Source organism: Schistocerca nitens, chromosome 5 (assembly GCF_023898315.1).
Source record: "Schistocerca nitens isolate TAMUIC-IGC-003100 chromosome 5, iqSchNite1.1, whole genome shotgun sequence".
NCBI classification, from domain to species: Eukaryota; Metazoa; Arthropoda; class Insecta; order Orthoptera; family Acrididae; genus Schistocerca; species Schistocerca nitens.
The window spans coordinates 748,796,608-748,823,944 of record NC_064618.1 but is presented as its reverse complement, the minus strand read 5'-3'; the positions used below and the strand labels follow the sequence as shown (position 1 = coordinate 748,823,944).

Sequence of the window (27,337 nt, the reverse complement as noted above, 5' to 3'; positions counted from 1 at the left end):
AAGACATAGATGTCAGTTCGTTGTACTATGATACTGCATCGTCCCGCAAAGTGGGAAATAGTTTGATAGAAAAAAGAAGTGCTTAGGATTTCGTCATTGCAGCCACAGATTTTATCTTACCCCCCCCCCCCCTCTAGAAGTATATTATGGCGGCTACCTAATTACCCCCCACCCTCATGATTAATGATTATCCTGGTGATAATAGAGGGTCGTGAAGATGGTGCATTGTGGCACCGAAATGGAAAATAAAGCAAAATCTTAAAATACAGTCCAAGAATTCATTCATACTAAAAAATTCTGGAATAAAATGAGTTCTTTTGTCTTTATTGCTTCACTTACTAAAAAAGGAAATAAGAAATATTGTTCGTGAGGTAACATCATAGTTGCTAATTCAATATTAAAATCTAACGATCAACGTGAGGCAGAAACAGCCACTGAAAGTGTGATAAGTATTCACTGATCTTTAAGGATTTCCAGGGGAACAGTGATATTTTTTTCAAGTAGCCTGTTTGTGAGAACCAGTCATGTTTATAACGCTGTACAAATTGTCTTTCCTTTTAAGAATTCTAGGTGAAAACAGTTATTAAATAAGCCGTTGATATCAGATAATTGAAATGTACTGAATATTCGATCCATCTATTCTCGGATCATTTTCAAGAAACTATTGAAACGCTTCTCTGCTAATGTTGTTGACGCCTACTGTTTCTAAGATAGTAATTGATCGGAAAGTGTCTCTAGTCGCACTCGACGCATTGGTAGATTACTCATGCTGCCCGTAATAGCAAATTCAGTAATTTCTTTTACTGCCCATACACGGTTTAGCACTCGCGATAACCTCTGCTGACTGCAAAAAAAAAAAAAAAAAAAAAAAAAAAAAAAAAAAAAAAAAAAAAAAGATTGGTTGGCAACAGCGTGGCCTCCTTATATGAAGCCACATCTGTTGCTGCAGTGAGTTTACGATCGGGTAACTCTCTCTCTCTCTCTCTCTCTCTCTCTCTCTCTCTCTCTAAAGGTATGTAATTTTTTGCGTATAATATTGGTGTTCCAAAGAAAGTTTCCAAAAGACTGATAGGATAATATCTTACACAGCCGAGGCTTTTCGTTTCTAAGGTTTTTACTTAGGAATAGGCAGCAGAAAAACAACTGTTACTACTTTCAGGATATTCTACTACTTAACGTCATTATAACGTTATCGTGTAATAAATCGGTAATATATTTCAGATGAAAAATGTTTTCAGGATGCGAACACTTGCAGATTCTTCTTAATTCTCTCTTATTATATGTGATAAAAAGTATGTAGGATTTACGCCATTTTTGCTCCCGCCTAATGTGGACGCAGTCTTACAGTTAAAGAGACAACACGCGAATGTGTTGACGAGATGCATATATGTCGGATGATTTTTAGGTTTTAACATGTGCCAGAGTACGATTGTTTCCATTGATAATGGCCATATGACCGAAATTGCATTAGTAAGTTGTTCAAAAAAAGAATTTTCAGTCAAAAGCGTCCATGGTGTATTACAAAATATTAGATGACTGCGTACCCGAGTGACTGTACGGGAGAAACAGTTTCTTTAAGTAGGGAAGTACCGAAAAGTCACTTGACCTGGCAGGCGATCATGAAAGTAAAAATGAGGGGAGTCGTCATGGCGTTACAGACTTGAAGCCATTGTCCGCCGTCGTATTTGCCTCAAAACATTAACCTCAGCTGTTTTCGTTTTTTCCAGAACAGTAATCGCAGAATACACTGACTTCAGGCGCCAGGATTACGCAAAATTTCCGAACAGGAACACCCCAACACTGAACACACTTCAGGTCCTTTGTTGGAAAGTGCTTCGTTATATGTATAAAATGCAGATTCCCAAAAAGTTAGCCACTGAATATGGAATGAATGAAATGATAGATGCCTGCGCTAATATGTTTCATTGGTTGAAACATTAGGAAGCAGAAGATTCTGGTAATTCGGACAGATTGCTTTCCTAATCACGGATTTTCTGGGCTTCAAACGTTCGGAACGTTTTATCTCGTAAATCTTGTCTGCTTTCCAATTACGTAGTTCAGTTTAAGTCGTTAGATGTTGTTTTTCCTTATTCAGAGTTTGTTTTTGAGTTGCATCTTTCTCGTTGTTTATCTGTAAATCAAGTTTAGAACATTCAGCTCTAAATTTATCACACACTGAACATTTGTCAGTTCTGGGGTACCTAAAACTTATGTTGTAGTTAGTCACAAAAATCAGTCGATATTGTTCGTATGACATATGGTTTGGAGGATTATTCTCTGAATATAAGCGGTGTAACTTCCGAAGTTCTTCTGCTAAATATAGCCCTTTGCTATCATGAATTCTGTAATATGATTTGTGGCCTCTCAGTGACTGTACATGATGATGCACTTTAGATAATGTACGGTTGCTGCTTTAAGTTTGTTTGGTCTAATGCCACAAAGTGAATGGCACTTCGTGGGTAACATTTTAAAGTGAGAAAATGTATTAACTACAGTTACACTGACGCACTGACAGCTTAACGAAACAAGCACGCCGGCCGCGGTGGTCTCGCGGTTCTAGGCGCGCAGTCCGGAACCGTGCGACTGCTACGGTCGCAGGTTCGAATCCTGCCTCGGGCATGGATGTGTGTGATGTCCTTAGGTTAGTTAGGTTTAAGTAGTTCTAAGTTCTAGGGGACTAATGACCACAGCAGTTGAGTCCCATAGTGCTCAGAGCCATTTGAACCATTTGAAACAAGCACTCAGTTATGCTTGGAGGTATACCTCCATGCCGTTCGGTTCCTTCGACATTTCAAGAAGCTTTCACTTTGTTGACAAAAAATGAAATGATCGTATGGCATTGTTGGCCGGGAGGCCCCATTCGGGGAAGTTCGGCCGCCAAGTGCAAGTCTTATGTCAGTCGATGCCACATTGGGCGACCTGCGTGCCGTTGATGAGGACAACATAACACACAGTCCACGGGCGGAGAAAATCTCCAACCCGGTCGGGAATCGAATCCGGGCCCACTGCATGGGAGGCAAGCACGTTACCACTCAGCTAAGCAGGCGGACACTTTGTTGACAACAACAAGTCGTGAAAGCGTGCCTTGCTTGCTTCTTTCCTCATTACAACCATTTACGGGCTAACAAAGAAAACGTAGGTAAGTTTTTTTTGAAAACGTGAACGTTAACCATGTTGTGCACGTGATTTGAAAGTTGAAAATGTACGAGTACGAATCAGTACTACAATAAGCAAACAAGCATTGTTTTCGGAGACCTAACTTCATCAGCTAGCGACGAAAATACAGTAAAAGAGGATTTAAATGGATTACGAAAGCATCCTTTTCATATGACATACTTCTCGGTTATTTGAAATGTATAAACAAAAAGAAAGTTACATTTACGAGGCCAAATGAGCCGTATTACTGAATCAAATACGTAATTAAGTCTGAAATATCCTTCCTGATACTGTAATTAGCCTAAGCACTGTAATATTGACTATTTAAAAAACTGTTAGACGCGACAAAATTACGAACACAATTCAGTCATGGTTTTGGGGCATTTAACATGACAGAGTCAGCTTCAAAACAACGTACAGCGTAAGTCTGTGGCGGCATCTCCCCTTATTTTTGCCTCCTTGGAGGCGATGTACGTTGAAAACAAAAATTCTACTCTACGGATCTGATTGCTCACTCCATAGATATTGCAGCTGCAATAAAAATTAGACTCTGTGAACTGCATCGCCAGATACATCTGCGGACGTTTGTCATATGTTCCTCCCAGTTACGCTAACCGGAAGCATTTGAATCAGATCGGCTGTGTTTAGAATTAGCGTTACATCCGGGAACAGTGAAAGTAGAGGAGAGTGAATCATGGCCAAGAGTAGAAGCGGGATGGCAGAGGAGGATCCTATGGAGACGCTTATAGAGGAAGAACTCAGTTCTTTATCCTTCAGCAGCGAGGACAGGTAGGAGAAACTAAGACGCGTAGCTTAGTGCTGAATGTACATAAATTAAGAAAATTCCAGGATGCAGTTTTTATAGTTTCACTACTCACTGGATCATTTGTTCTACCTGTTAGAAAATAATTAAAATAGAGTTTTAAGTGAATGTTGCATGCCCGTAGTTTGTCGAAAGATATCCGACATAAAACTTTTTCTAAATGTATTAGAAGCAAACTGGAGTCTGATTAAGCATATTGTGGTATTAACATACGTCCTTTGAAATAAACTTAATTTTCTTTTAAAGGCAATACATACACAAGAATCTATAAGTGAAGAAAAGACAACATTAAGATTCTTTGTTGTCGTAGTTGATGTTACTGTTGTTATTAATAGTCCAAGGGCCTCAAATACTGCATACCGTAATTTATTTCATTGAACGGTCTCTGAATATAATGGAAACAATATTGTTATCCTTTAATTATTTTCATTATAAATAGGATATCAGTCGGAATTAACGGAGATATTCATAAGTACAATACTAGAAGGAAAAATGATCTGCATTATATTCTGATGATTGTTACTGTGCCACACTAAGGGGTGAATTACGCAGCTGTAAAACTCTTTGACAATTTATCCGTGGATACAAAATGTCTGAGAGATAGCAGAAATGTTTTTAAAGATAGGTAAGAGAGCTTCCTCCTTAACAACTCCTTATGTACATAAAGGAATTCTTGAGTAGAGATAGTCATTAAAAACTGTAAAGGACCCTCATGCAGACATATAAACATTATTTATTTTTTTATTTACTTTACTTTAGTTTATTTACTTGACATGCTCCACATCATAACGTTTATCGCGAATTTGATCTGTGGAGTAAGTACCTAACTAACTAACTACACTTGACTGTGCCGCATAGTGTTGTCAGTATCTTACACATATAAATTCGCTTTTAATCGTTGAGAGCGTAGTATTTCAGCTTGGCGCGCCCAGGCTTCTTTATGAGAGACATGTCTGAGACGGCGTAAAGTGAGCGAAGAACGTGACTTTCCATTTGACCTACAATTCAACATAAGGCTTTAAATCTGCGTAAATAGAGAGAATATGCAACGCATTCTCTCATAGTCGTCTTCTCTACCGCTGTAAACTGTAGTTAACAGCTGCAAATTTGACAGAAATGATACTCTGAGAGAATATACAAGGTTCCCAAAGTGTTAGTTGGACTCCAAACCTTAGCTTTACATACAATAGTTAACAAAGTGAAAGTGGACAATAAACAATTCGGACAAGAAGAGAACCGAAACTTCTGAAATGTGGTGCTGAATTGACATGGGAGGAAAGAACGTTATGGCACAGCTTGACTAAAAGAGACAGGACACATCCAGAAGCGTGAAAAGCAAGACCGGAATACAGTAAACAGTTTCAAATTGATGTAGGTTGCAGTAGTTAAGCTGAAATGAAGAATAGACTAGCGTGGAGATCCGCATCACACCAGCCTTCAGACTTAAGACTACTGCAACAACAACAACAACAAGCCGGCCGAAGTGGCCGTGCGGTTAAAGGCGCTGCAGTCTGGAACCGCAAGACCGCTACGGTCGAAGGTTCGAATCCTGCCTCGGGCATGGATGTTTGTGATGTCCTTAGGTTAGTTAGGTTTAACTAGTTCTAAGTTCTAGGGGACTAATGACCTCAGCAGTTGAGTCCCATAGTGCTCGGAGCCATTTGAACCAGCCAACAACAACAACAACAACAACAATAATAATAATTTTACAGACAAGGCGCTCGCTGGGATAGAAAAACATTAATTATACTCCAGGATAACCAGTAGAAATACTAACTTATACCTTTCTGATAATAAGCCCGTAATTTCTAAAATACTTTTCCTAGCAATAATTTTAACGCAGCGAAAAGCTGTACAAGTAAAGTCAGTTTGAAACCTTTCCTATCGTGTTACTTTAAGGAAAATAAATCAGTTTCCTAATGTTTGTCGTTGAATTTTGTTGCAACAGCCCACAAGCAACGCCAGTTCCTTTCCAAAAAAGACTGTTTTGTTATCATAACTAGTTTTTCTCCAGTATCTTGAACATTATTATCTGATGCCTACATCGTTCCTATGCATCCACTTCTTTGGTTACTTTATTCAACATTGACGGGAATATAACGGCTTAACATGGTGTGTTTAAAGTGGAAACGCTCTGTGACGACTAATAACCAATCAGTATTATCCTATGACTTATTGTTTTATTAGTGCTATTGGAAAGAACGAGTTTTGCTCCATTTATAGAATGTGAAAGTATACGATAGTGAAAGCCAAAACGTTCGAGTAAACACGTGTCATGAGGCGAACGATACGCGAGATAGTTAAGATTCCGTGGTAACGAACCGCCACTGACTGCAGTATGAAATTTGACCTACTTAATGCATATGTATTTGGAATGTAAAATTTTCTATAATGTATAATCTAATTGGGCTCAAATTTTACCCTTGGTCCGTGGTTGGTGAATGTGGTACTTGTGTGATGGGATACCGGCACATTTTGCTGCTAGTGAAAGACATCTTACGCGACTCTGCTGCAGGGAGGATAGGTAGCAGGGCCTGTATCCTGACCTCAAAGATCACCTGGCCTCAATCACCTGGGTTTTTCCGTCTGGGAGCATCTCAAAAGCGAAGAGTACAGTACATCCGTTGATACGGTAAAAGAATTGGAGTAGCCCGCCGTAAACATTACTAGATGAACCGTGAATATTTGAAAGAATTCGTAACTCACTGCAGTATTACATATAAATGCAAGGACGGCTACCGACTACCCGCCCGGGTAGCTGCGTGTGTTAACGCTACCACTTCCAGCACAGGGAGATTTGCCGGCCCGGGACGGAATCCGCCCGGCGGATTAACGAGGGAATGGTTTGCCGGTCAACCTGGATGTGGTTTTTGGGCAGTTTCCCCACACCCTGTTTGGTGTGTGCCGGACTGGTTCACATGTTCCATCTCATTTAGAACACATTCTCATACATGGACACAGAATTTCCTCTGTAAGCAGACAGATTGGGACACTATTTGCATCCTCGGGGAAGAATAGGAGTCTGACGGCATCAGCTGCTTTGTCTCCTGATACATGATCTCAGCATCAGGAAGGAAGACTAGTGGAAGCATAAAGTGAATCGTAGCACGTTACGTGCTGAAGTAGTACTGTGGCAGTAAACCACCGATTCTTTAAAGATTGGACCTCCCGTGTATAAAACAGCTTCAAAATTGTGTTTACTTTTACGTTCATCATGTAAGCCAGAAAAGGTTTGAAATTTCTGTTTAAAGTTCGTTGGAAGCTTCTTAGTGGTCTCATTCTCAAATACTGGATGAATATAATCTGGATAATTTGCGCCCTGTGAGTTACGTTGCTTCAAGATATACTATACACAGTTTGTGTCTTTAATACTTAATGTGTTAAGCCTTTTGCTTAAGATTATAGTTCTTAATGAGTAGATAATAACAGCATTTTAAATTCGGTCACTAATTATATGAAATATTGAAAATCAAATTTTTGTTGCCTCTGGAAGTCAATATATAGTCAAGCCGCAACTGTTTTCGAACAGCAAGAACCGCGTTGCTATTTAGTAGTATAGTTTTGTTCTTAAGACAGGTCATAGGTGGTATCCAAAGACAGTTAATTGGGAACTCAATGGGTAAGTCTCAAATACATTTTGTACTAACTAGGACATTGAGTTCCACAATTATGTCGCAAACTTGCCTCTAATGTCGTACTTGCCTGATAGTTTCCGATGATAAGTGTGACATTTCGTGATCTCTTGAGATTTTCTCGCCGGTCGCTGTGGCCGAGCGGTTCTAGGTACTACAGTCCGTAACCGCTACGGTCGCAGGTTCGAATCCTGCTTCGGGCATGGATGTGTGTGATGTCCTTACGTTAGTTAGGTTTAAGTAGCTCTAAGTTCTAGGGGACTGATGACCTCAGATGTTAGGTCCCATAGTGCTCAGAGCCATTTGAACCATTTGAGGTTTTTTCGGCGTGATTAATTAATAGTAAGCTCCGGGTGTTCAGCCGAGTTGTTGTTTCCATTTTCTGAGCATATTTCGACGACAGACTTGACCGTTTTCTTCAGGTGGCGCGGGTTTTGCTGTTAGGGTATGTCTACTCGTTGCCTGGACTCCAACCAAACTGAGAGATATTGTTGATCTCATTCCGTTATTTAGAGCCGAGTTCGATTCCGCTACGCTCTTTGATGCTCCTGCGGAAACACGGCGTTCAGTATTTTTCGCTCTATTCAACTAGAATAAAAGGTGTTCTTTGTAGTGTTAACGACGATCCAGGTGTCCGAAAGCGTGGTGTGCATCGCAGTCCATGCGAATGTGTCATGTTTTACGTTGGGCAGACTGTCGAGGATGCATGCAAGGAACATCAGCGACACATGCAACTAAAACAGCCAAGCAAATCAGATGCCGCCTAGTACTGCCTTCAATACTCGTATAATAATGAAATGAAATATGACAAGAGCAGTATCGTGATGGAAACGCCGTGTTTCTGGGATAGCATAATTAAGGAGACTATCCAAGATATCAGAAAATAAATGCGGCTGGAGATTTCAATTAAATAACTCTTGGGGTTCGCCACTCAATGTATTATAATCTGGCCGACCATCAAAGCGATCAGAGTAGGAAAACACTGAGGGAATTTCACGGAGTTTTCAGTGCGTGCTCTGTAAAACAGAAAGAGCAGCAAAAGGTGCAGTGGACGATGGAAATCGAACTCGGCGTGAGACCAACAATAGCTCACAGTCTGGTTGGAGTCCAGGCAGAGAATACTCGTAACAGCAAAACTTTGCAGCACCTGAAGAAGACGGATGGGCCGGTCATCGACATATTATGCAGAAAATGGAAACAACTCGGCTGAACACCCGAAAGCTCACTATAAATGATGCTCCATGTATACTACTGGCCATTAAAATTGCTACACCAACAAGAAATGCAGATGGTAAACGGGTATTCATTGGACAAATATATTATACTAGTACTGACATGTGATTACATTTTCACGCAATTTGGGCTCATAGATCCTGAGAAATCAGTACCCAGAACAACCACCTCTGACCGTAATAACGGCCTTGATACGCCTGGGCATTGAGTCAAAAAGAGCGTGGATGGCGTGTACAGGTACAGCTGCCCATGCAGCTTCAACACGATACCACAGTTCATCAAGAGTAGTGCCTGGCGTATTGTGACGAGCCAGTTACTCGGCCACCATTGACCAGACGTTTTCAATTGGTGAGAGATCTGGAGAACGTGCTGGCCAGGGCAGCAGTCGAACATTTTCTGTATCCAGAAAGTCCCGTACAAGACCTGCAACATGCGGTCGTGCATTATCCTTCTGAAATGTAGGGTTTCGCAGGGATCGAATGAAGGGTAGAGCCACGGGTCGTAACACATCTGAAATGTAACGTCCACTGTTCAAACTGCCGTCAATGCGAACGAGAGGTGACCGAGACGTGTAACCAATGGCACCCCATACCATCACGCCGGGTGATACGCCAGTATGACGATGACAAATACAGGCTTCCAATGTGCGTTCACCGCGATGTCGCAAACACGGTTGTGACAATCATGATGCTGTAAACGGAAACTGGATTCATCCGAAAAAATGACGTTTTGCCATTCGTGCACCCAGGGTCGCCGTTGAGTACATCATCGCAGGCGCTCCTGTCTGTGATGCAGCGCCAAGGGTAACCTCAGCCATGGTCTCCGAGCTGATAGTCCATGCTGCTGCAGACGTCGTCGAACTGTTCGTGCAGATGGTTGTTGCCTTGCAAATGTCCCCATCTGTTGACTCAGGGATCGAGACGTGCCTACACGATCCGTTACAGCCATGCGGATAAGATGCCTGTCATTTCGACTGGTAGTAATACGAGGCCGTTGGGATCCAGTACGGTGTTCCGTATTACCCTCCTGATCCCACTGATTCCATAGTCTGCTAACAGTCATTGGATCTCGACCAACGCGAGCAGCAATGTCGCGATACGATAAACCGCAATCAAGATAGGCTACCATCCGACCTTTATCAAAGTCGAAACGTGATGGTACGCATTTCTCCTCCTTATACGAGGCATCACAACAACGTTTCACCAACTGCTGTTTGTGTATGAGAAATCGGTTGGAATCTTTCCTCATGTCAGCATGTTGTAGGTGTCGCCACCGGCGCCAACCTTGTGTGAGTGCTCTGAAAAGCTAATCATTTGCACATCACAGCATCTTCTTCCTGTCTCTTTAATTTCCCGTCTGTAGCACGTCATCTTCGTGGTGCAGCAATTTTAATGGCCAGTAGTGTATGTAATCGGTAGCAGAAGATTTGTTGACTCTTCAAGGAACGGAAGTTCACCAACAAACCACTTCCTGTTGCATAACGCCCAACACTTGAGGTGAAGTGCTGTGTCGTGGCGCAATAGGTGTGGATTCCACAGTGAGAAAGTTTGAGCCGTGGCGTGTCTTGTGACGAGACGGTGGTGCGCAGCGAGGACGGGTGGCGGCGTCCGACGGGGCTGCTGCTGTGGCCGGAGGAGCATCGGCCGCTGATGGAGCGCGAGCGGCGGCGGCCGCCCCAGGCGGTGGGCAGCTACGTGCTGGGCGACATCCTGGGCTGCGGCGGCTACAGCAAGGTCAAGGACGCCGTGCACACCGGCACGCTCGCGCGCCGCGCCGTCAAGATCGTCCGCAGGAGGTCAGCATGCCCAGTCGTACTCGGCGGTTCGTACACACGGCTACCGTGGTACCACTGCGCTGAACCCTTCCAGCCACTTCCGGTCACTTCTCGTCTTGTGCCGAAGCGTATTATCTCATTCAAAGTTCATATCACATATAGGAAATACAATGATTGTGTCACGTGACTGTTATATTCGTGGATAGATCACTACCAACACCAGCGCCATCACCACCAGCACTATCATCATCAACATCAAAGATCAAAACTTTTCTGCTATATTCCTCTCTCAAGTATTTTGCACTGTTCATTATTTCCCCGGCCCGCATTCTTCCTTCTTCCTTACTTTGGTTTCTACACAGTCCAGTGACGTTAATGTGACCATCTGCCAATAGACTGAACAAGCAGCTTTTGCAGCGCGTATCACTGCGAGACGTACAGGAAGAGAGTCAGTGAGGTTCTCGAAGATACCGACAGGAATGTGTGTAACCTCCCCCACACTTATCGACCTTAATGACAGTGAAAAATTAAACCGCGTGTACCTAATGGAAATTTGGGAAAAGCAATCGTCACCGAAGTTAATCTGTTGGTAAAGAGGCAGGAAAGGGTTACATCTAAGTGAAAGGAAAAATGCAAATGAAATTGGTGGAAATTAATTTTGAAAAAAGAGTAAAATTAATAAAGAAAGTAAATGTGCGGTCGTTACGTTAACAATTAATTAGCGTTAATTAGATATTTGAGATTTGGGGAAAATTACGGTCGCCAGTCCTATGGACAACTACTATAATAACTGAAGATGAAAGATTAATGCACATATAATTAGCACTAAAGGCGTGGCAACTGAAGGTTGACACGTGTTGTGTGAAAACTGAATGTTTGTCAGAAGTAATAAATTTCGCTACACTCTGACTTAATTTAGCAAAAGAATTAATATAACCGGAAAATTGAAAGTTAATTTAGTGACTGAAATTAATAGTGAATTTTGTTTCTGAAGCACTACGAAATTCAATAATAAGGTTAGTCTTGGGCTACCTCAACAATCATTTCAAAAGCTACTTGAATCTGAACAATTAACAATAGTAAAATTTAGTACGTACCAAGCTGAGCTGCAGTCACAGGTAAGCTAAAATATGGTAACAAAACTCGCACTCTTAATTTGTGCTTGTGTAATCTAAATATTGTAGCCAGCTATGAATACTTTAACTGAACTTTGAAATTACTTTAATGCTGGCGTTTGAATTTCAACGACACTCGGGATCATTTCGGATAAGGAAGGGACCCTGCTTGGTAATGCAATTGGGACAATGAGCAACAAAGGTGCATGCTACGTTGCTGTAATTTTGAAACAGTTTGAAAAGCTGAGGTCTGCCATACAGTTCTAAAACTTTACGTGCTTCCAGTCTTCCTTGTTGGTTGATTGAAGGTTTGAAGCCGTCGATCGAGGAGGTGGCGACAATCACTGATTGCCGGCCGTAGCTGTTGCAGAAACTGGATGTTGGCGCGCCTCCTTCTCGACACGGTCACCAGGCGAAACGGGCTCTTGATGTGCGCCAGCTAATGCTTCCCCTCCGCGACACCGTGTCAGAAACTATCATAGCAAGTCGAGCGCAATTACATGCTGCCAAACCCCGAAAGCGCGGCAACTCGCGGGAGCGTCACACAACACACCTGCTCCACCACCCTACCCCACCCAGACTCTCTCTGCTCTGCCCGCGCTCCACGCGGCAGAGTTAACAATACCAAAGATCCTAAACACTTTGTTTCTCCACACGACCTATCGATGTAATCGTTCGATAGCATAGTTTTCCCTAGGCCATACAAATAATATTTACAAAACAAACCAATTATACATCGACATAAATGCATATATATACGAATAGTAAAACAATTACAGTATACAGAGACACAGAAACGTCATATCTTCAGGTAACAAAATAAGGAAAAAAATTTATAGTATAATAGATGGAAATAGGAGGATATGCATTTCCGGCGTTACATGTGGAACCATACGGACTCTAGTCTGTGGATAGCTGTGCTGGATTTCTCGACTGACTTTCCATGGCGCGAACAACCCGATCGAAGTCGTCTCGCAGATTCTCAATTGTAGTCCATGAACAGCTGTGCTGAATTTCTCGACTGAGTTTCCATGGCGCGAACAACCCGATCGAAGTCGTCTGACAATTGTCAATTGTAGTCCGTGGACAGTTGTGCTGGATTTCTCGATTGAGTTTCCATGGCGCGAACAACCCCATCGAAATCGTCTCACAGGTTCTCAATTGTAGTCCGTGGACAGCTGTGCTGGATTTCTCGATTGAGTTTCCATGGCGCGAACAACCCCATCGAAGTCGTCTCACAGATTCTCAATTGTAGTCCGTGGACAGCTGTGCTGGATTTCTCGATTGAGTTTCCATGACGCTAACAACCAGATCGAAGTCGTCTCACAGGTTCTTAATTGCAGTCCGTGGACAGCTGTGCTGGATTTCTCGATTGAGTTTCCATGGCGCGAACAACCCAATCGAAGTTGTCTCACAGATTCTCAATTGGGTTTAAATCCTGTTAGATTCGTGGCCAGGGGAGTACAGTAAACCGACCGCGTTGCTCTGCAAATCACGCACGTACACTGCGAGTTGCGTGACATATGGCATTGTCCTACTGGTAGACGCCTTCTTACCGAGGAAAAATAAATTACGTGTAGGGGTGGACACGGTCCCCAATGATAGATGCATTCTTGTATTGATCCACTGTGTCCCCCAGAATGACGAGTTCACCATGGGATTCCACGAAAACATTCCCCAGATCTTAAAACTCCTTCCACTGGCCTAGATCTTCCTGACGATTGTTGTACGACCGTACACGCCAACGGCTCTGTGTCCGATGGGGCGTAAAACGTGATTCATCTGAAAAGGCCGCCTGTCGCAACTCAGTTGATGTCCAGTTGCGGTTTTTTCCGTGCAAATTCCAACCTTTTTTTCCGAAGAACAGCCGTCAGCATGGGTGCATGAACCAAAGTTCTCTGAACGGTCTTTGTTGATGGGAGACACTGTTGGTAACGCCTTGGTTCATTTGGGGGTCAGCTGCACAACAGTTGCACGTTTATTCGCCCGTCGACATCTCTGCAACCGATTTTCACCCCTGGCCTCTATGGCCCGTCGTGCACTGCAGTTACCTCAGCGCCAGCTTATGATTGCACCATTTTGCCATCCGCGGCGGCACATGAAAAGTTTACAAGCTTAGCGGTTTCGGAAACGCGTCCACCCTTTGTCCGAAAGCCCATCACCATGCCCGTTTGGATTTCAGATAAATCTCTCCATTTCCGCACGACTGCACCGTTCTCCACGTCCTCCGCGAGACGCTTTATATACCCTCCATTGCTAGTGTTGCCACTTGCCGTCTGTTAGTGGTTATTGCACAATGATGTCCAACATAGGTGGTGGTCACATTAATGTGACTGGATCGTGTACTTTAGCAGGGACTTTGGTGTTCTGGGTTCTTTCATTATTGGTATCTGCCCCTTTGTTTGTTCTGGTACTTTATTTCTTCATTCAGACTAAATATATTTCATTATTAAGTGATGTCTTTATTTTTCTCCGCACCAAGTAGAGTGTAGCCAGCTACTGCTCTCAGAAATCTCATCTCTGCATGGTACATGGGCGGCTGCGTACAGTTCTGAAACAGTGATTGGGTCAAGCAAAAGTTTTTCAGCTCTTTGTGGTTGGAGACAGTACAGAAAGACTTGTATGTTAGGCTAAGGAGATAGATATGATGATAATAGGGAAATGACACTCTAGTTTGGCTTACAGGTCTGGTTCTTATTGCTTCTTCACTTGTTTGCAGTGAATGTGCAGAAGAACACAGACACAGGCGTATAACTGCAGTAAGAGTAAAGGAGGCTCACAACTCACTAGCAGAAGAACTGGCCACCTCAGCCTATAGCTTTGTCAGGAATAGCGTCAATCTGTAATGTGTGGTACTACAGACCACGATCCACGCAAGTGCCACACACTATTGCTCTAATCGAAGCCTTGGGCTCAAGCACTCGTCACAATGCAAGTGACGTACAGACATAGGAACATGTAGACGAGTGTACAATTGAAACCAATTACCCTAGCCCAGAGGTATGTATAGGCAAACTTTACAAGTCCACCTTAGTGTACAAGATTAAGAGAGTTTAATGCACACTCACGTAGTATCTGCTGTAGGCTGTCAGTCATCCGAGGGTGGTATTTGTAGAACTCTAGTACTCTCTAGTTCGAATTCTCGAATCTATATACAGGGTGGTTCATTGATAGTGACCGGGCCAAATATCTCACGAAATAAGCATCAAACGAAAAAACTACAAAGAACAAAACTTGTTTAGCTTGAAGGCGCTATGGTTGGCCCGCTAGACGGCGCTACCATAGGTCAAACGAATATCAACTGAGTTTTTTTAAACAGGAACCCCCATTTCTTATTACGTATTCGTGTAGTACGTAAAGAAATGTTTTAGTTGGACCACTTTTTTCGCTTTGTGATAGATGGCGCTGTAATAGTCACAAACATATGAGTACGTGGTATCACGTAACATTCCGCCAGTGCGGACGGTATTTCCTTCGTGATACATTACCCGTGTTAAAATGGACCGTTTTCCAATTGCGGAAAAGATCGATATCGTGTTGATGTATGGCTATTGTGATCAAAATTCCCAACGGGCGTGTGCTATGTATGCTGCTCGGTATCCTGGACGACATCATCCAAGTGTCCGGACCGTTCGCCGGATAGTTAGGTTATTTAAGTAAACAGGAAGTGTTGAGCCACATGTGAAACGTCAACCACGACCTGCAACAAATGATGATGCCCAAGTACTTGTTTTAGCTGCTGTCGCGGCTGATCCGCACATCAGTAGCAGACAAATTGCGCGAGAATCGGGTATCTCAAAAGCGTCGGTGTTGAGAATGCTGCATCAACTTCGTTTGCACCCGTACCACGTTTCTATGCACCAGGAATTGCATGGCGACGACTTTGAACGTAGTGTACAGTTCTGCCACTGGGTAGAAGCAAAATTACGGGACGATGACAGATTCTTTGCACGCGTTCTATTTAGCGAGGAAGCGACATTCACCAACAGCGGTAACATAAACCGGCATAATATTCACTATTGGGCAACGGAAAATCCTCGATGGCTGCGACAAGTGGAACATCAGCGACCTTGGCGGGTTAATGTATGGTGCGGCATTATGGGAGGAAGCATGATTGACCCCCATTTCATTGACGGCAATCTAAATGGTGGAATGTATGCTGATTTCCTACGTAATGTTCTACCGATGTTACTACAAGATGTTTCACTGCATGACAGAATGGCGATGTACTTCCAACAAGATGGATGTCCGGATCATGGCTCACGTGCGGCTGAAGCGGTATTGAATAGCATATTTCATGACAGGTGGATTTGTCGTCGAAGCACCCGCACGTTCACCGGATCTGACGTCTCCGGATTTCTTTCTGTGTGGAACGTTGAAGGATATTTGCTATCGTGATCCACCGACAACGCCTGACAACATGCGTCAGCGCATTGTCAATGCATGTGCGAACATTACGGAAGGCGAATTATTCCCTGTTGAGAGGAATGTCGTTACACTTATTGCCAAATGCATTGAGGTTGACGGACATCATTTTGAGCATTTATTGCATTAATGTGGTATTTACAGGTAATCACGCTGTAACAGCATGCGTTCTCAGAAGTGATAAGTTCACAAAGGTACATGTATCACATTGGAACAACCGAAATAAAATGTTCAAACGTACCTCCGTTCTGTATTTTAATTTAAAAAACCTACCTGTTACCAACTGTTTGTCTAAAATTGTGAGCCATATGTTTGTGACTATTACAGCGCCATCTATCACAAAGCGAAAAAAGTGGTCCAACTAAAAAATTCATATTTCTTTGCCTACTACACGAATATGTAATAAAAATGTCGGTTCCTATTTTAAAAAACGCATTTGATATCCGTTTGACCTATGGCAGCGCCAACCATAGCGCCATCGGGTTTGCCCCTTAAAGCCAGACAAGTTTCGTTCTTTGTAGTTTTTTCGTTTCTCGCTTATTTCGTGAGATATTTGGCCCGGTCACGATCAGTGAACCTCCCTGTATATAAATATTAATTATCGATAATTGTAAAGGACACCGATAAAGTCGAGAAAAATATCGGTGCATTGAAATATCGATACATTTGGCCCATCCGGACTCGAGAGTGAAACACCTCTGATACGTGTCCCGGGCGCGAATTTTGTACTTATTAAAAACATTTCAGTCGAAAAAAAAATGGTTCAAATGGCTCTGCGCACTATGGGACTCAACTGCTGTGGTCATAAGTCCCCTAGAACTTAGAACTACTTAAACCTAACTAACCTAAGGACATCACACACATCCATGCCCGAGGCAGGATTCGAACCTGCGACCGTAGCAGTCGCATGGTTCCGGACTGCGCGCCTAGAACCGCGAGACCACCGCGGCCGGCCATTTTAGTCGATTTTCCATTAAATGCAAGTGCAGTAATTTGTGTGACTTTTGTGCGGACTCTACGTTTATTTTACAGTGCGTCTACCTTTTCTTGATCCAGGCACTCCGGGGGTAAGGTGAGAGCACATTCTGCCCCGTAGTAGGGAGCAGCGAATAGTAATTTCCCCCATCCTCATACAATGCTGTTACCAAACGTGTTTGTACTGCACCTCGTAACTGTCATTTGCAATGGTAGAAATGACACACGGAAGTAACAAACTTTCGTTCATATGCAGTCATGTTCAAATCTCGTACTCATTTGTAGTACTGAATATGCAAGTAAAGTAAGTCCATTGCAAGGCATTTACTGTTAGACTGCAAAGAATGGGCAAGAAATCTCCCGACGAGAGTTATAGTGCCTATGAGTCAAGAAAAGACAGGCAATAAAAATGTTACTTTCGATACTGAATAGTTAATGACGGTTAATTGACATGTCGATAATTAGATAACTGAGAAATACATCGACAGTACAATGAAGATGTATCGATATTTCGATACCACCTACCCGACTCTAGTCTTGTCACATGTCTGTGCTTCACGGAACATGTGCTGTAGTAGCTGGTAGTGGCGCTAAGTGAACTAGACGACGTACACGTAGGAGTGACGCGTGACGTGTGTGGTGTGTGGTGCGCAGCTGCCTGCGGCGCATCCCGTTCGGCGAGCAGAGCGTGCGGCGCGAGACTTGCCTGCTGGGGGCGCTGCGCCACCCGCACGTGCTACGCCTGCACGAGGTGCTGGCCCAGCTGCACCCCGACAAGGCCTTCCTCGTGCTCGACTACTGCCCGCTCTCCCTGCAGGCGCTGCTCGACGCCGCGCCCGCCAACAGGCGCGTCTCTACTGAATACCGTATTCACTCACAGACAGCTCAACTAGAGCCAGTATCAACACTGGTCTTAACTAGGGCTGCTGATTAAATATCTATTATCGATATTTTGTCCAAACAGTATAGATATATTTAGCAGGACAACTTCTCCGAGATATCGATAGTGAAATGGCGATATCGAGTGCCTAGTTCCAACACTGGTATTAACTAGGGCTGTTGACTAAATATCGCTATATCAATATTTTGTCCAAACTATCGACATGTGTTGCCAAAAAAATTCTCAGAGATATCGATAGTGAAATTGCGATATTGAGTGCCTAGTTCCAACACTGGTATTAACTAGGGCTGTTGACTAAATATCGAAATATCAACTTTGTGTCCAAACTGTATCGATATATACTACCGTATCGTTTCTCCGAGATGTCGATAGTGAAATGGCGATGTCGAGTGCCTACATTTTAATTTTATATTAAATTTTTTTCGCTGTTTTCGGTAAATATTTGAAATTGTTATTTTGAAATTGTAGTCGAACATAATTTTACTTCCACTGTATGAGGGAGTCTTACTACTTTTTGAGCATTTATCTTTCTCTCTGACTGTGTGAAGCAAGTATAGGTGGCAGAAAGTAGTTGTAGTCCGATTACACTGGGGGTTGTCGGTGTGAATGGAATAACAAGATTTCAAATGTGAAGAAACAACACACCACTTGCGTTAAAAAAACAATTTTTAAAGCAGCTAGTGTGCTATTTCTTCACATTGGCATTCTTAAAAAACAGTTGCTGAAAATGATAAAGACCTAAATGACAAGACTGGTCTTTGCGTGAGGGTAAACGCGGACGTAATCGGCGCTCGGCGCTACCAGCAGACACTGCAGCGTTGAACTTAACCATGCAATTTTGACACTACAGCTGCTAGGTCGCTGGTGTTTGCAGAAGAAACCAGCAGATAAGGCGACGCGAACTGTTCCGGACACATCCGATATGTGACGAAACCGAACGACGGACCCATCGGACACCTTTTATTGTGCCACTTACATGCAATTACCATTGCTAGCAAAGTCGTTATCGCCAAGCGCGAAGGTATTCAATTCATGCTCTAAGTGGGATAAGCAGGCTGCTAGCTTGTTGACGTCCAGAATATCTAACACTAAATCAGTACTTCAATATACAGCTCTAAAACCGGCCATATATTTACAATGTGCAGCGGATATTTTTATACTCTGGCACATCGATATTTTTTCGCTATATCGAGGGCCGATAATGACATGCCTTCCAATATCGATATATCGGATTCCCGCTGTCTTTAAAAATATTAACAGTCATAGTCTCAACAACAGTCCTATTAGAAGTGGGCTTCCAACGGGTACGTTGACGCTGCAGCTCGCTGCTGGCACATCGCTGCTCGCTGTGAGTATTTGTCCTGCAGCGGTTCACATAACTATTGGCGCGCGGTGTAGCCGCTTGGTCTCGCGCGCTTCAAGACGTAGGCAGATGGTCGCAGCTCGAAACAGCAACCAGCCTGATCCCTACGGATCAGTGCGAGCAGCGTGACAGTTGGCTTGTTTCATCATCGGCGGGCCACGCTGGCGATGTGCGGCCAGCAAGGTTGCAGCATAAACGTACCCTGCAATGTGATATCAGCCAGTACCCACAACACAGTGTTCTAAGTAACTTTGCCATTTGCTAGATACAACGTTTGGTGAACTCGAGCATAGAACTGAAACAGCGTGGAAGACGTACCCATAACTCTGATCATACCTGAGGTCGACTTTGTACCCAGTTGGGTTAGAAGCATTGTTGCTGCCAGACCTGCAGCTCTGTCTACTAAATTTCGCTGTCTGTATAACCGTAAATCTCCTACAAATTTAATCATGTGGTCTTCCTACTGTACTGTATGCTCACAGTTAGTGGAATTCCGTTATTTTCTATCCTTTCCGCTACTGCTCGATTTTAATGGGCAGCAGTGTGCTTGAATTCTACTGCACCCTCCATCATGTACGTCTTCCTCGCTACTGCTTGCACGTTTCGTAGCATTCTCGTTCACACTGTCCCTTATTTCTCCTCATTATTTTAATGATGTTAACAGCCTGCCCACGACTACATTTCCTTCCAGCCTCCCAAACTGCTTCTATGACGATTCTGCCGTTCGCTTTGTCGAGCAATACATATCGCCCTGTACTAGTTTCAAAACACACACGCCCGACCACACTTCGCCTCTAACTCATAATATTCAAAACCCTTTCTTATACCTTTACAACCAACAACGTGCCTGAAAGCAGACCGCCTTATCAGTAAATGGCGATCCACTTTGGACGTCAACAGAACAGAACAGAGCAGACTGGGCCATAAGACCACGTCACTGTCAAATGGTTGGTGTGTTCACACTATACGGGACGTTAACACAACGTCGCCACGCCACCGCTTAGGTCAGTACCGAACTGCGAACTTGAGCGTCTGAAGTACCATCTGTGATACAGAAAGTCTGAATATGATAACAGAATTAAGGTACTAGCAGTGGTAGATCTTGATCACATAAATTGTACAATTCATGTTTACTGGTTTCGGTCAGTGCAATCTTCAGATCATAAACATATTCTGATGTTAAGTATAAACGTCAATATATATATATATATATATATATATATATATATATATATATATATATATATATATATATATATAGTAATTGCTCGTGCAAGCAAGAGCACTTACTATGTACCTAGATCGAGCAGACGGACAAGAAAGTGAGTTAATATTTCATTGTCATCCGATTCTGAGCTATATGTAAAATTGCAAGTCTGTAGGTCATTGGGCAATTAGTTAGCAATACTTTGCAAAATTTGACCGACCAGAGAGATAAGAAAGATTACGCAAGGAGACTGTGGTGTGTGAAGAACAGTTTGGGTTCATGCCTGGAAGAGGAACGACTGATGCAATACATGCTTTAAGGCGGATAGTGGAGAGACACGGGGAACTAGAAGCCGATCTACATATGTCTTCCATTGACTTGGAGAAAGCATGTGGCAGAGTCCGAAGGGAGAAGCATGAGAGAGCAGTGCGTGCCAGAGAATTACGTGGGGTTAGTGAAGGAAATGTACAGAGAAGCAATGACACAGGTGAGAAGTAGTGTGGGCATGACAAAGGAGTTTCCAGTAAAAGTAGGGTTACATGAAGGGTCTGCGCTTAGTCCCTACCTCTTTGACCTGATTATGGATGTGCTGGTGAAAGATGTGAAGAAGGAAGCGCCGTGGAATATGATGTTTGCGGATGATGTGGTTCTTTGTGAGCAGAGCATCGACAGACTTGAGGAAAAGCTGGAGGATTGGAGGAAGGCACTAGAAGAAAGAGGGATGAAAATTAGCAGGACAAAGTCAGAATATTTAGCACTGAAGAATGTGCAGATGAGGTCTTGCAAGATCCAGGATGATGAGCTGAAATCGGTCTGCAAATTTAAATACCTGGGGTCGTACATACAGAGGGACGGAGGACTGGAAAGCGAGATACAACACGAATAAATTGCGGTTAGAACAATTGGAGGAAAATTAGTGGAGTGTTGTGTGACAAGAAGGTGAGCATTGAGTTGAAAGGGAAAGTGTACAAGTCGGTGGTAAGGTCTGCTATGATATACGGCGCAGAGGCATGGCCAATCACAGTAGCTCAGGAAAGGAAGTGGCGGAAATGAGGATGCTGAAGTGGATGTGTGGAGTAACAAGGAAGGACAGGATTAGAAATGAATTTGTTAGAGGAGCTGTGAAAGTCGAACCCATGGGGAAAAGATACAAGAGAGCAGACTAAGGTGGTACTGACACTTACAGATAAAAGGGGAAGAGTATATCGGAAACAGAGTTGAAGATATAAAGACTGAAGGAGAGAGAAGGAGAGGAAGACCAAAGATGAGGTGGAAGGATAAGATATCCGGGGACCTGAGGGAGAAAGGATGGAAGAAGGAAGAGACAATGGATAGAGAACTATGGAGGAGAAGGATCCAGAAGAGTAACGCCGACCCTACGTGACGTGGGACAAGGCGACGATAAAGAAGAAGAGAGATAAGAAAGCGACCTAACAAAAGCGTGTTAAAATATACATCCTGACGGAATCTTAACAAAAGTCATCAAACGAAGGGAAACAATAAAAAATAAGTAAATAAATAAATAAATAAATATTAAGAAGACAAAGACGCACGAAATCCACTACTATAATGAGTGCGACGGTAATTGGTTGTTTTTCGATGTCAGCTGTCGATACAAGCGTCTCACACTACCACCTTTCTTCTTGAGAATCTTTAACGTTGCCGTTCCGTTCGTTGACGTCCTGAGTGAATGCCGCCATTTGGAACGCACTTCGTGACGTTCCGTTCGGTGACTTCCGCTGTGAATGGACGTAACGCAGAGTAACGTGGAAGATGAGACGGGGGGCGCGTCCTCAGGCTGGCGGCGTGGCAGGCGCGCGCCTACCTGCGGCAGCTGTGCGCGGCCGTGTGCTACCTGCAGGCGCGCGCCATCGTGCACAAGGACATCAAGCCCGCCAACCTGCTGCTCGCGCCCGACGGCCGCCTCACGCTGGCCGACTTCGGCGTCGCCGAGGCGCTGCCGCTCTTCTCGCAGGGCGACACCTGCACGCGCAGCGAGGGCTCGCCCGCCTTCCAGCCGCCCGAGGTGAGCCGATCCCTCGTCTCACCAGGCTACCTGGACATCACTTCCCCACAGTTCCAATAAATATAATGTAACATATAGATTAGATGATTTCCGAGCGCTGTTGAGTACAATAACTTCTTTATGTTAATAAACCATTCTCGAGTTTCAAGGAGCGTCAAGTGGTTTACTGCCCACGAGCTTTCAGCAGAGATCTCCTGTGCCATTGTGAAGTGGATGACTGTCGTGTGGTTGTCATTGCTGTGCTTATATAGCCGCGCCGTAGCAGTCGCGCGGGTCCGGACTGAAGCGCCTAGAACCGCTCGGCCGGCGCGAGCGGAAGGGGGGCGGGAGGGGGGGGGAGCGGCGACAGTGAAGATGGTTCTTGCGGCTTTGGGCCGGCAGGGCGGCGAGGCCTTCATGGTGATAATGCTATGTAGTCTGTCACCGAGACATCACGAGAATAGCGTCTACATACCGAAGGCGTGTCTGCAGCAGAAATTTGAATGCAACCTTCAACCCAAATGTGAATGCAACGGGCCCGAACCTCACAGCTTTACCTAATCGTGTGGCTTTCTTAATTTTGCTGGTCAGTGCGTATCGCCTTCGCCATTAGATGATCCCTAACGTAGGTAAGACACCGCTGGGTTCAGGTGACCGAGGAAAATTTATATTATGTGGTCCTATACATTTGCCGATTAAGTTTTTCAACATGTTGATTAACGGTGCAATAGGCCTTTTATTAGTGTCATTGGAATGGTAAACATGTATATAGTATTAATCAGCAACTGGAAACATGATTACTGTGTAATTAAACACCCCCAAAGAATTGCACGAGGCATGACCACGCAGCTGTGGACGCTTCTCCGTGTGGGCGTGACACAGCGCGAAACTCTGTTTTTTAAGTTCGCAGAAAAAATTCAGTTTTTAAGTTATTTCTGTGCAGAATTCAGATGCAAATGGCTCATTTCGTTTAGGACACGTCCGTTACCTATGATCGATGACAGGCTGCTGAGCTACAGAAGAGGGAAACGTTGCGTCACTCGGGCGCTCGTGTGAACTGTTACACAGGGGGCGTCGCGAACAGCGTTACTGAACAAAGGGTTGCGTGTCGTTGCGAGGATCGTGTGAACTGGGTCCAAGCGTACCGGACAAAGGAAACGGCTTGAGTTGAAGAGCCGCCACGAGCATGAACAACAGTTCGTACTCAGTGGAGCACGGCTTGTGAAAGGTTTAGGTCAGAGTCATTTTTGTGCAACAACGCTTGCATAAATCAGTTATGAAGAGCAGCTTCACTTTTGACACTGATGCTCGATGATTTAACATTTTGTCGAAACGGAGGTGATTGGCGGCGTCACGACAGCTCATACCGTTCAGGAAAGGGTTAAAAGTAGTGCAGGGTCTTATTGAAAGAGTACTCAGAATGGCCGCGGCGGAATTCAAAACAAGTCTCTATCATTCAACACATAGAATGACTTGGAGGCTATTCCTAATCATTTGCAATTAGGTTCCATACTGGGGAATTTTGTGAGTATATGTACGCTTTCGAAAATTTTATTGTGCCCTACAAGGATCAGTTACCATTAATTGCTGATGCAAGTCACAAGAGGCAGCCTCCTTAGCTGAGAGACCGCGGTCGCGTTGTCGCTTCCCGAGCACGGGGTCCCGGGTTCGATTCCCGGCGGGGTCAGGGATTTTCACCTGCCTCGAGATGACTGGGTGTTGTGTTGTCCTTATCATTTCAATTTCGTTACTTGGGAATAGAATTTACGAGCTCCACACACAGCACAGTGGCCCTCACTTACCGGCGGCTTTTGCAGTCGATTCTGCACGGTCAAGTGCACCGTAACTTAAACCAACTCCAACATGTGTCCTGTGTCAACATGTATGTCGCCCCTAAACTGGTACACGTCGCCCAGATCCTCCCAATGCCGTTACTCCTTGGCCGCCGCATCCAATCATTCTTTGGAGATTTCGTGTCAGCAGGGGCACTTTTCAAAGTCCGCTACAACACTCTGTCACTGCCTCCTGCACAAGGTGGCCTCGGACTCGTCAACGTGCGGGCACGATCTTCTGCACTCTTTGTCCACACTCTGTTGCGGCACTAGCAGGGGTCGGTCCCGTCCTTAACACGCAGTCTCTTAGATATCCTCCGACCACCTTCTCTCGATCTACCGATCAATGTTGCACCTATTTCTCCATTATTGTACTACGTCGCCAATTGTTCATAGAACTCAGCTACGTTCGGGCCGATCTTCCAGTCACCCGTCCTCCCCGTACAAAAGACTCTTATCGTTTGTTTATGCAGTCCAACCCTTGCGACCCCATGGTGCTACAGCACCCTGACATTAACTGGCGAACGGTTTGGGAGTGTGTGCACGCACCCTTTTTACTGTCGTCTGTGTCTGCACTCTGGTATGTTTTAATCTATGGAAAATTCCCGACTAATAATCGACTTTATCGCATAGGATTGGCCACCTCCCCACTCTCCCCTGACTGTCAGCTCGAAGACACCGACGAGCACCGTCTTACTTGCCCCCTCAAACAAAAGGTATGGCTCCTCCTCCAACGAATCGTGGGCTTTTACCTCCGTGCCCCGCCAACGACGGTAACCCCAGATTACTTGCTGTTGCCCCAGACATTTCACTACCGTCTTGCTAAGCACCATACATTCACCTGGTTTCGAGGACAGGCTTTAGAATACCTCTTTCAGAGTGGTCCGCATACAGTCCTTGACTTCTGGTACAAAGTTGTGACCGCGCAGAGCACCCGCACCCGAAAGCCATCTTACCGACAAACTTTTGCCGGTTATCTCCGCAGCGTCTTCCTTGACCCCCCGCAAAGTTGGGGTGTGCCATGCCTACCCGTCACGTGATGCAACACCCTTATCCACGATCTCATGCATCGAAAAAAAAGACAGAATATGTTATATTTTATTGTATTTCATGTTTTTCTAATATTTTTGTTTAACTAACAATCATTTTTCTTTGATTAAATGGTACCTTGATGAACTGTTGCATTGTATATATATCGGTGTGCTCACCCCACGCCTCTGCACAGAGGATGACAGGGCGGTTGGCCGGTCCAGATTGGCCCATCTGGGTCAGAACGCGGAGCTTTGCTTTGCTTGTTTCAATTCAGAAGAAGAATTAAATAAATCATTCAAGTCTCAACGCGCAGGTGTTATGAGCAGTCAGAAAACCAATGCACGTCACTGTTGTATTCCTTGGCAGAGTTTAATCAGTTTCATCGACAAACGTGTTCTTTAATTTGTACACAATAGGACACAATATACTGACTATTGTCCAGGCTGACGAGTAGATGGCGAAGATCATCTATCTACCTGCTGCTTACTTTTTTCTTTTCTTTTGGCTTTTTACTGAAAACTATACAGTCCTTAACAAGTGCAAAGCGACATCTGCAGCATTTATATACATCTATACTATGCAAGACACTATTAAGTGGATGGCATTGGATGCCAGTTCCATTTGCGTATGGAGCGTGGGAGGAATGATTGCGTAAAAGCCTCTGTCTGCCCTGTAATCCCGTTCGCGATCTTTGCAGGAGCGTGAAGCATTGTAGTATGTTTGTAGATGCTTCGCCTATGGCCGGTTCTTGAAAGTCTATAAGCAGCCCTTGACAGGATAGTTTGCGTCTCTCTACAAGTATCCGCCCCTTCAGTGGTTCTTAGCATCTCCGTAACGCTCCTTCATGGATCAAATAAACCTACCGTATTTCGTGTTGCTCTTTGTGTACCTTCACTACAGGGCTATTTTAAAAGATTGAAGCGATTTCATAAGCACACAGTACCTACATTAAAAAATTGACAAACTGTCACAAAACTCAACACTCCTTTAAAAGATCTCAAAAAGTTTTGAACTGTTACAGTCACACTTCAGATTTCTGACACTAGAGCGCAGCAGGCAGCAGTTCGACAATATGGCGACAGGCGCCTAGAAAGTATTTGTCGTGCTGAAATGCAGTCACATCAGTCTGCCGTAGTAGTATTCACCAAAGGTCCACCAACTGCCAACTCCATTCAGCGATAGTATTCGCTGTATACAACTTCGGGATTCTTCTGAAAGGGGGAAATAACAGGTTTTCCGGAAGTGAGTGAAGAAACAGTTGACTGCATGCGGGCGAGTTTCGTACGTAGCCCTCAGAAGCCTACGAACAGAAAAAGCAAGAGCTGAACATACCGTAACCGACAGTTCGGAAGATACTAAGGAAACAACTGAAGCCTTACCGGTCGCAATTTGTACAAGTCCTGACTCCAGATGACGGTCAGACGCTTTGAATTTTGGGCACAGTTGCAACAGCTTATAGAAGAGGATGGTTTTTATGAGAAACTTGTCTTCAGTGATGAAGCAACATTTCCTGTGAATGTCACTGTGAAGAGGTACGATGCGCGAATCTGAGGGGAAAGAGAACCCCTCTTCCCCCTCCCTCCTCGCTATCGTGCAGCAGTTTCGAGATTCAACAAAACGTACGGTTTAAAGTTTACAGTCTTTTTTCTGAAAAAAAACCATTACAGGACGTGTCTATCTGGGCATGCTGGAAAATTAGCTAATGCCAAGACTGGAGAAGACGGTGTGGACCAACCAATAGGATGGTGCTCCACCCCACGTCCAACATGACGTTGGTGAATTTTCGTGAATTCTCAAACAGGAAATTGAGAAACCGATGGATGAGCCGTGGTGGGATTGATTATCAGCAATTCATGTCATGGCC

The 27,337-nt window shown here is 44.2% G+C and overlaps 2 protein-coding genes across 2 annotated transcripts in view; both read left to right on the top strand.

Moving 5' to 3' along the window:
* The window catches only part of LOC126259979 (protein Shroom3), a 365,788-nt gene that overhangs the window by 42,950 nt on the left and 295,501 nt on the right, over positions 1 to 27,337 (top strand). The gene's annotated exons all lie outside the window — the stretch shown is intronic.
* The window catches only part of LOC126260694 (serine/threonine-protein kinase STK11-like), a 63,830-nt gene continuing 40,364 nt past the window's right edge, over positions 3,872 to 27,337 (top strand). The window contains exons 1-4 of the mRNA XM_049958030.1: positions 3,872 to 3,945; positions 10,433 to 10,639; positions 17,788 to 17,979; positions 22,402 to 22,630. Of these exons, the coding sequence (XP_049813987.1) occupies positions 3,872 to 3,945; positions 10,433 to 10,639; positions 17,788 to 17,979; positions 22,402 to 22,630 (702 nt within the window). The remainder of the gene's footprint in view (positions 3,946 to 10,432; positions 10,640 to 17,787; positions 17,980 to 22,401; positions 22,631 to 27,337) is intronic.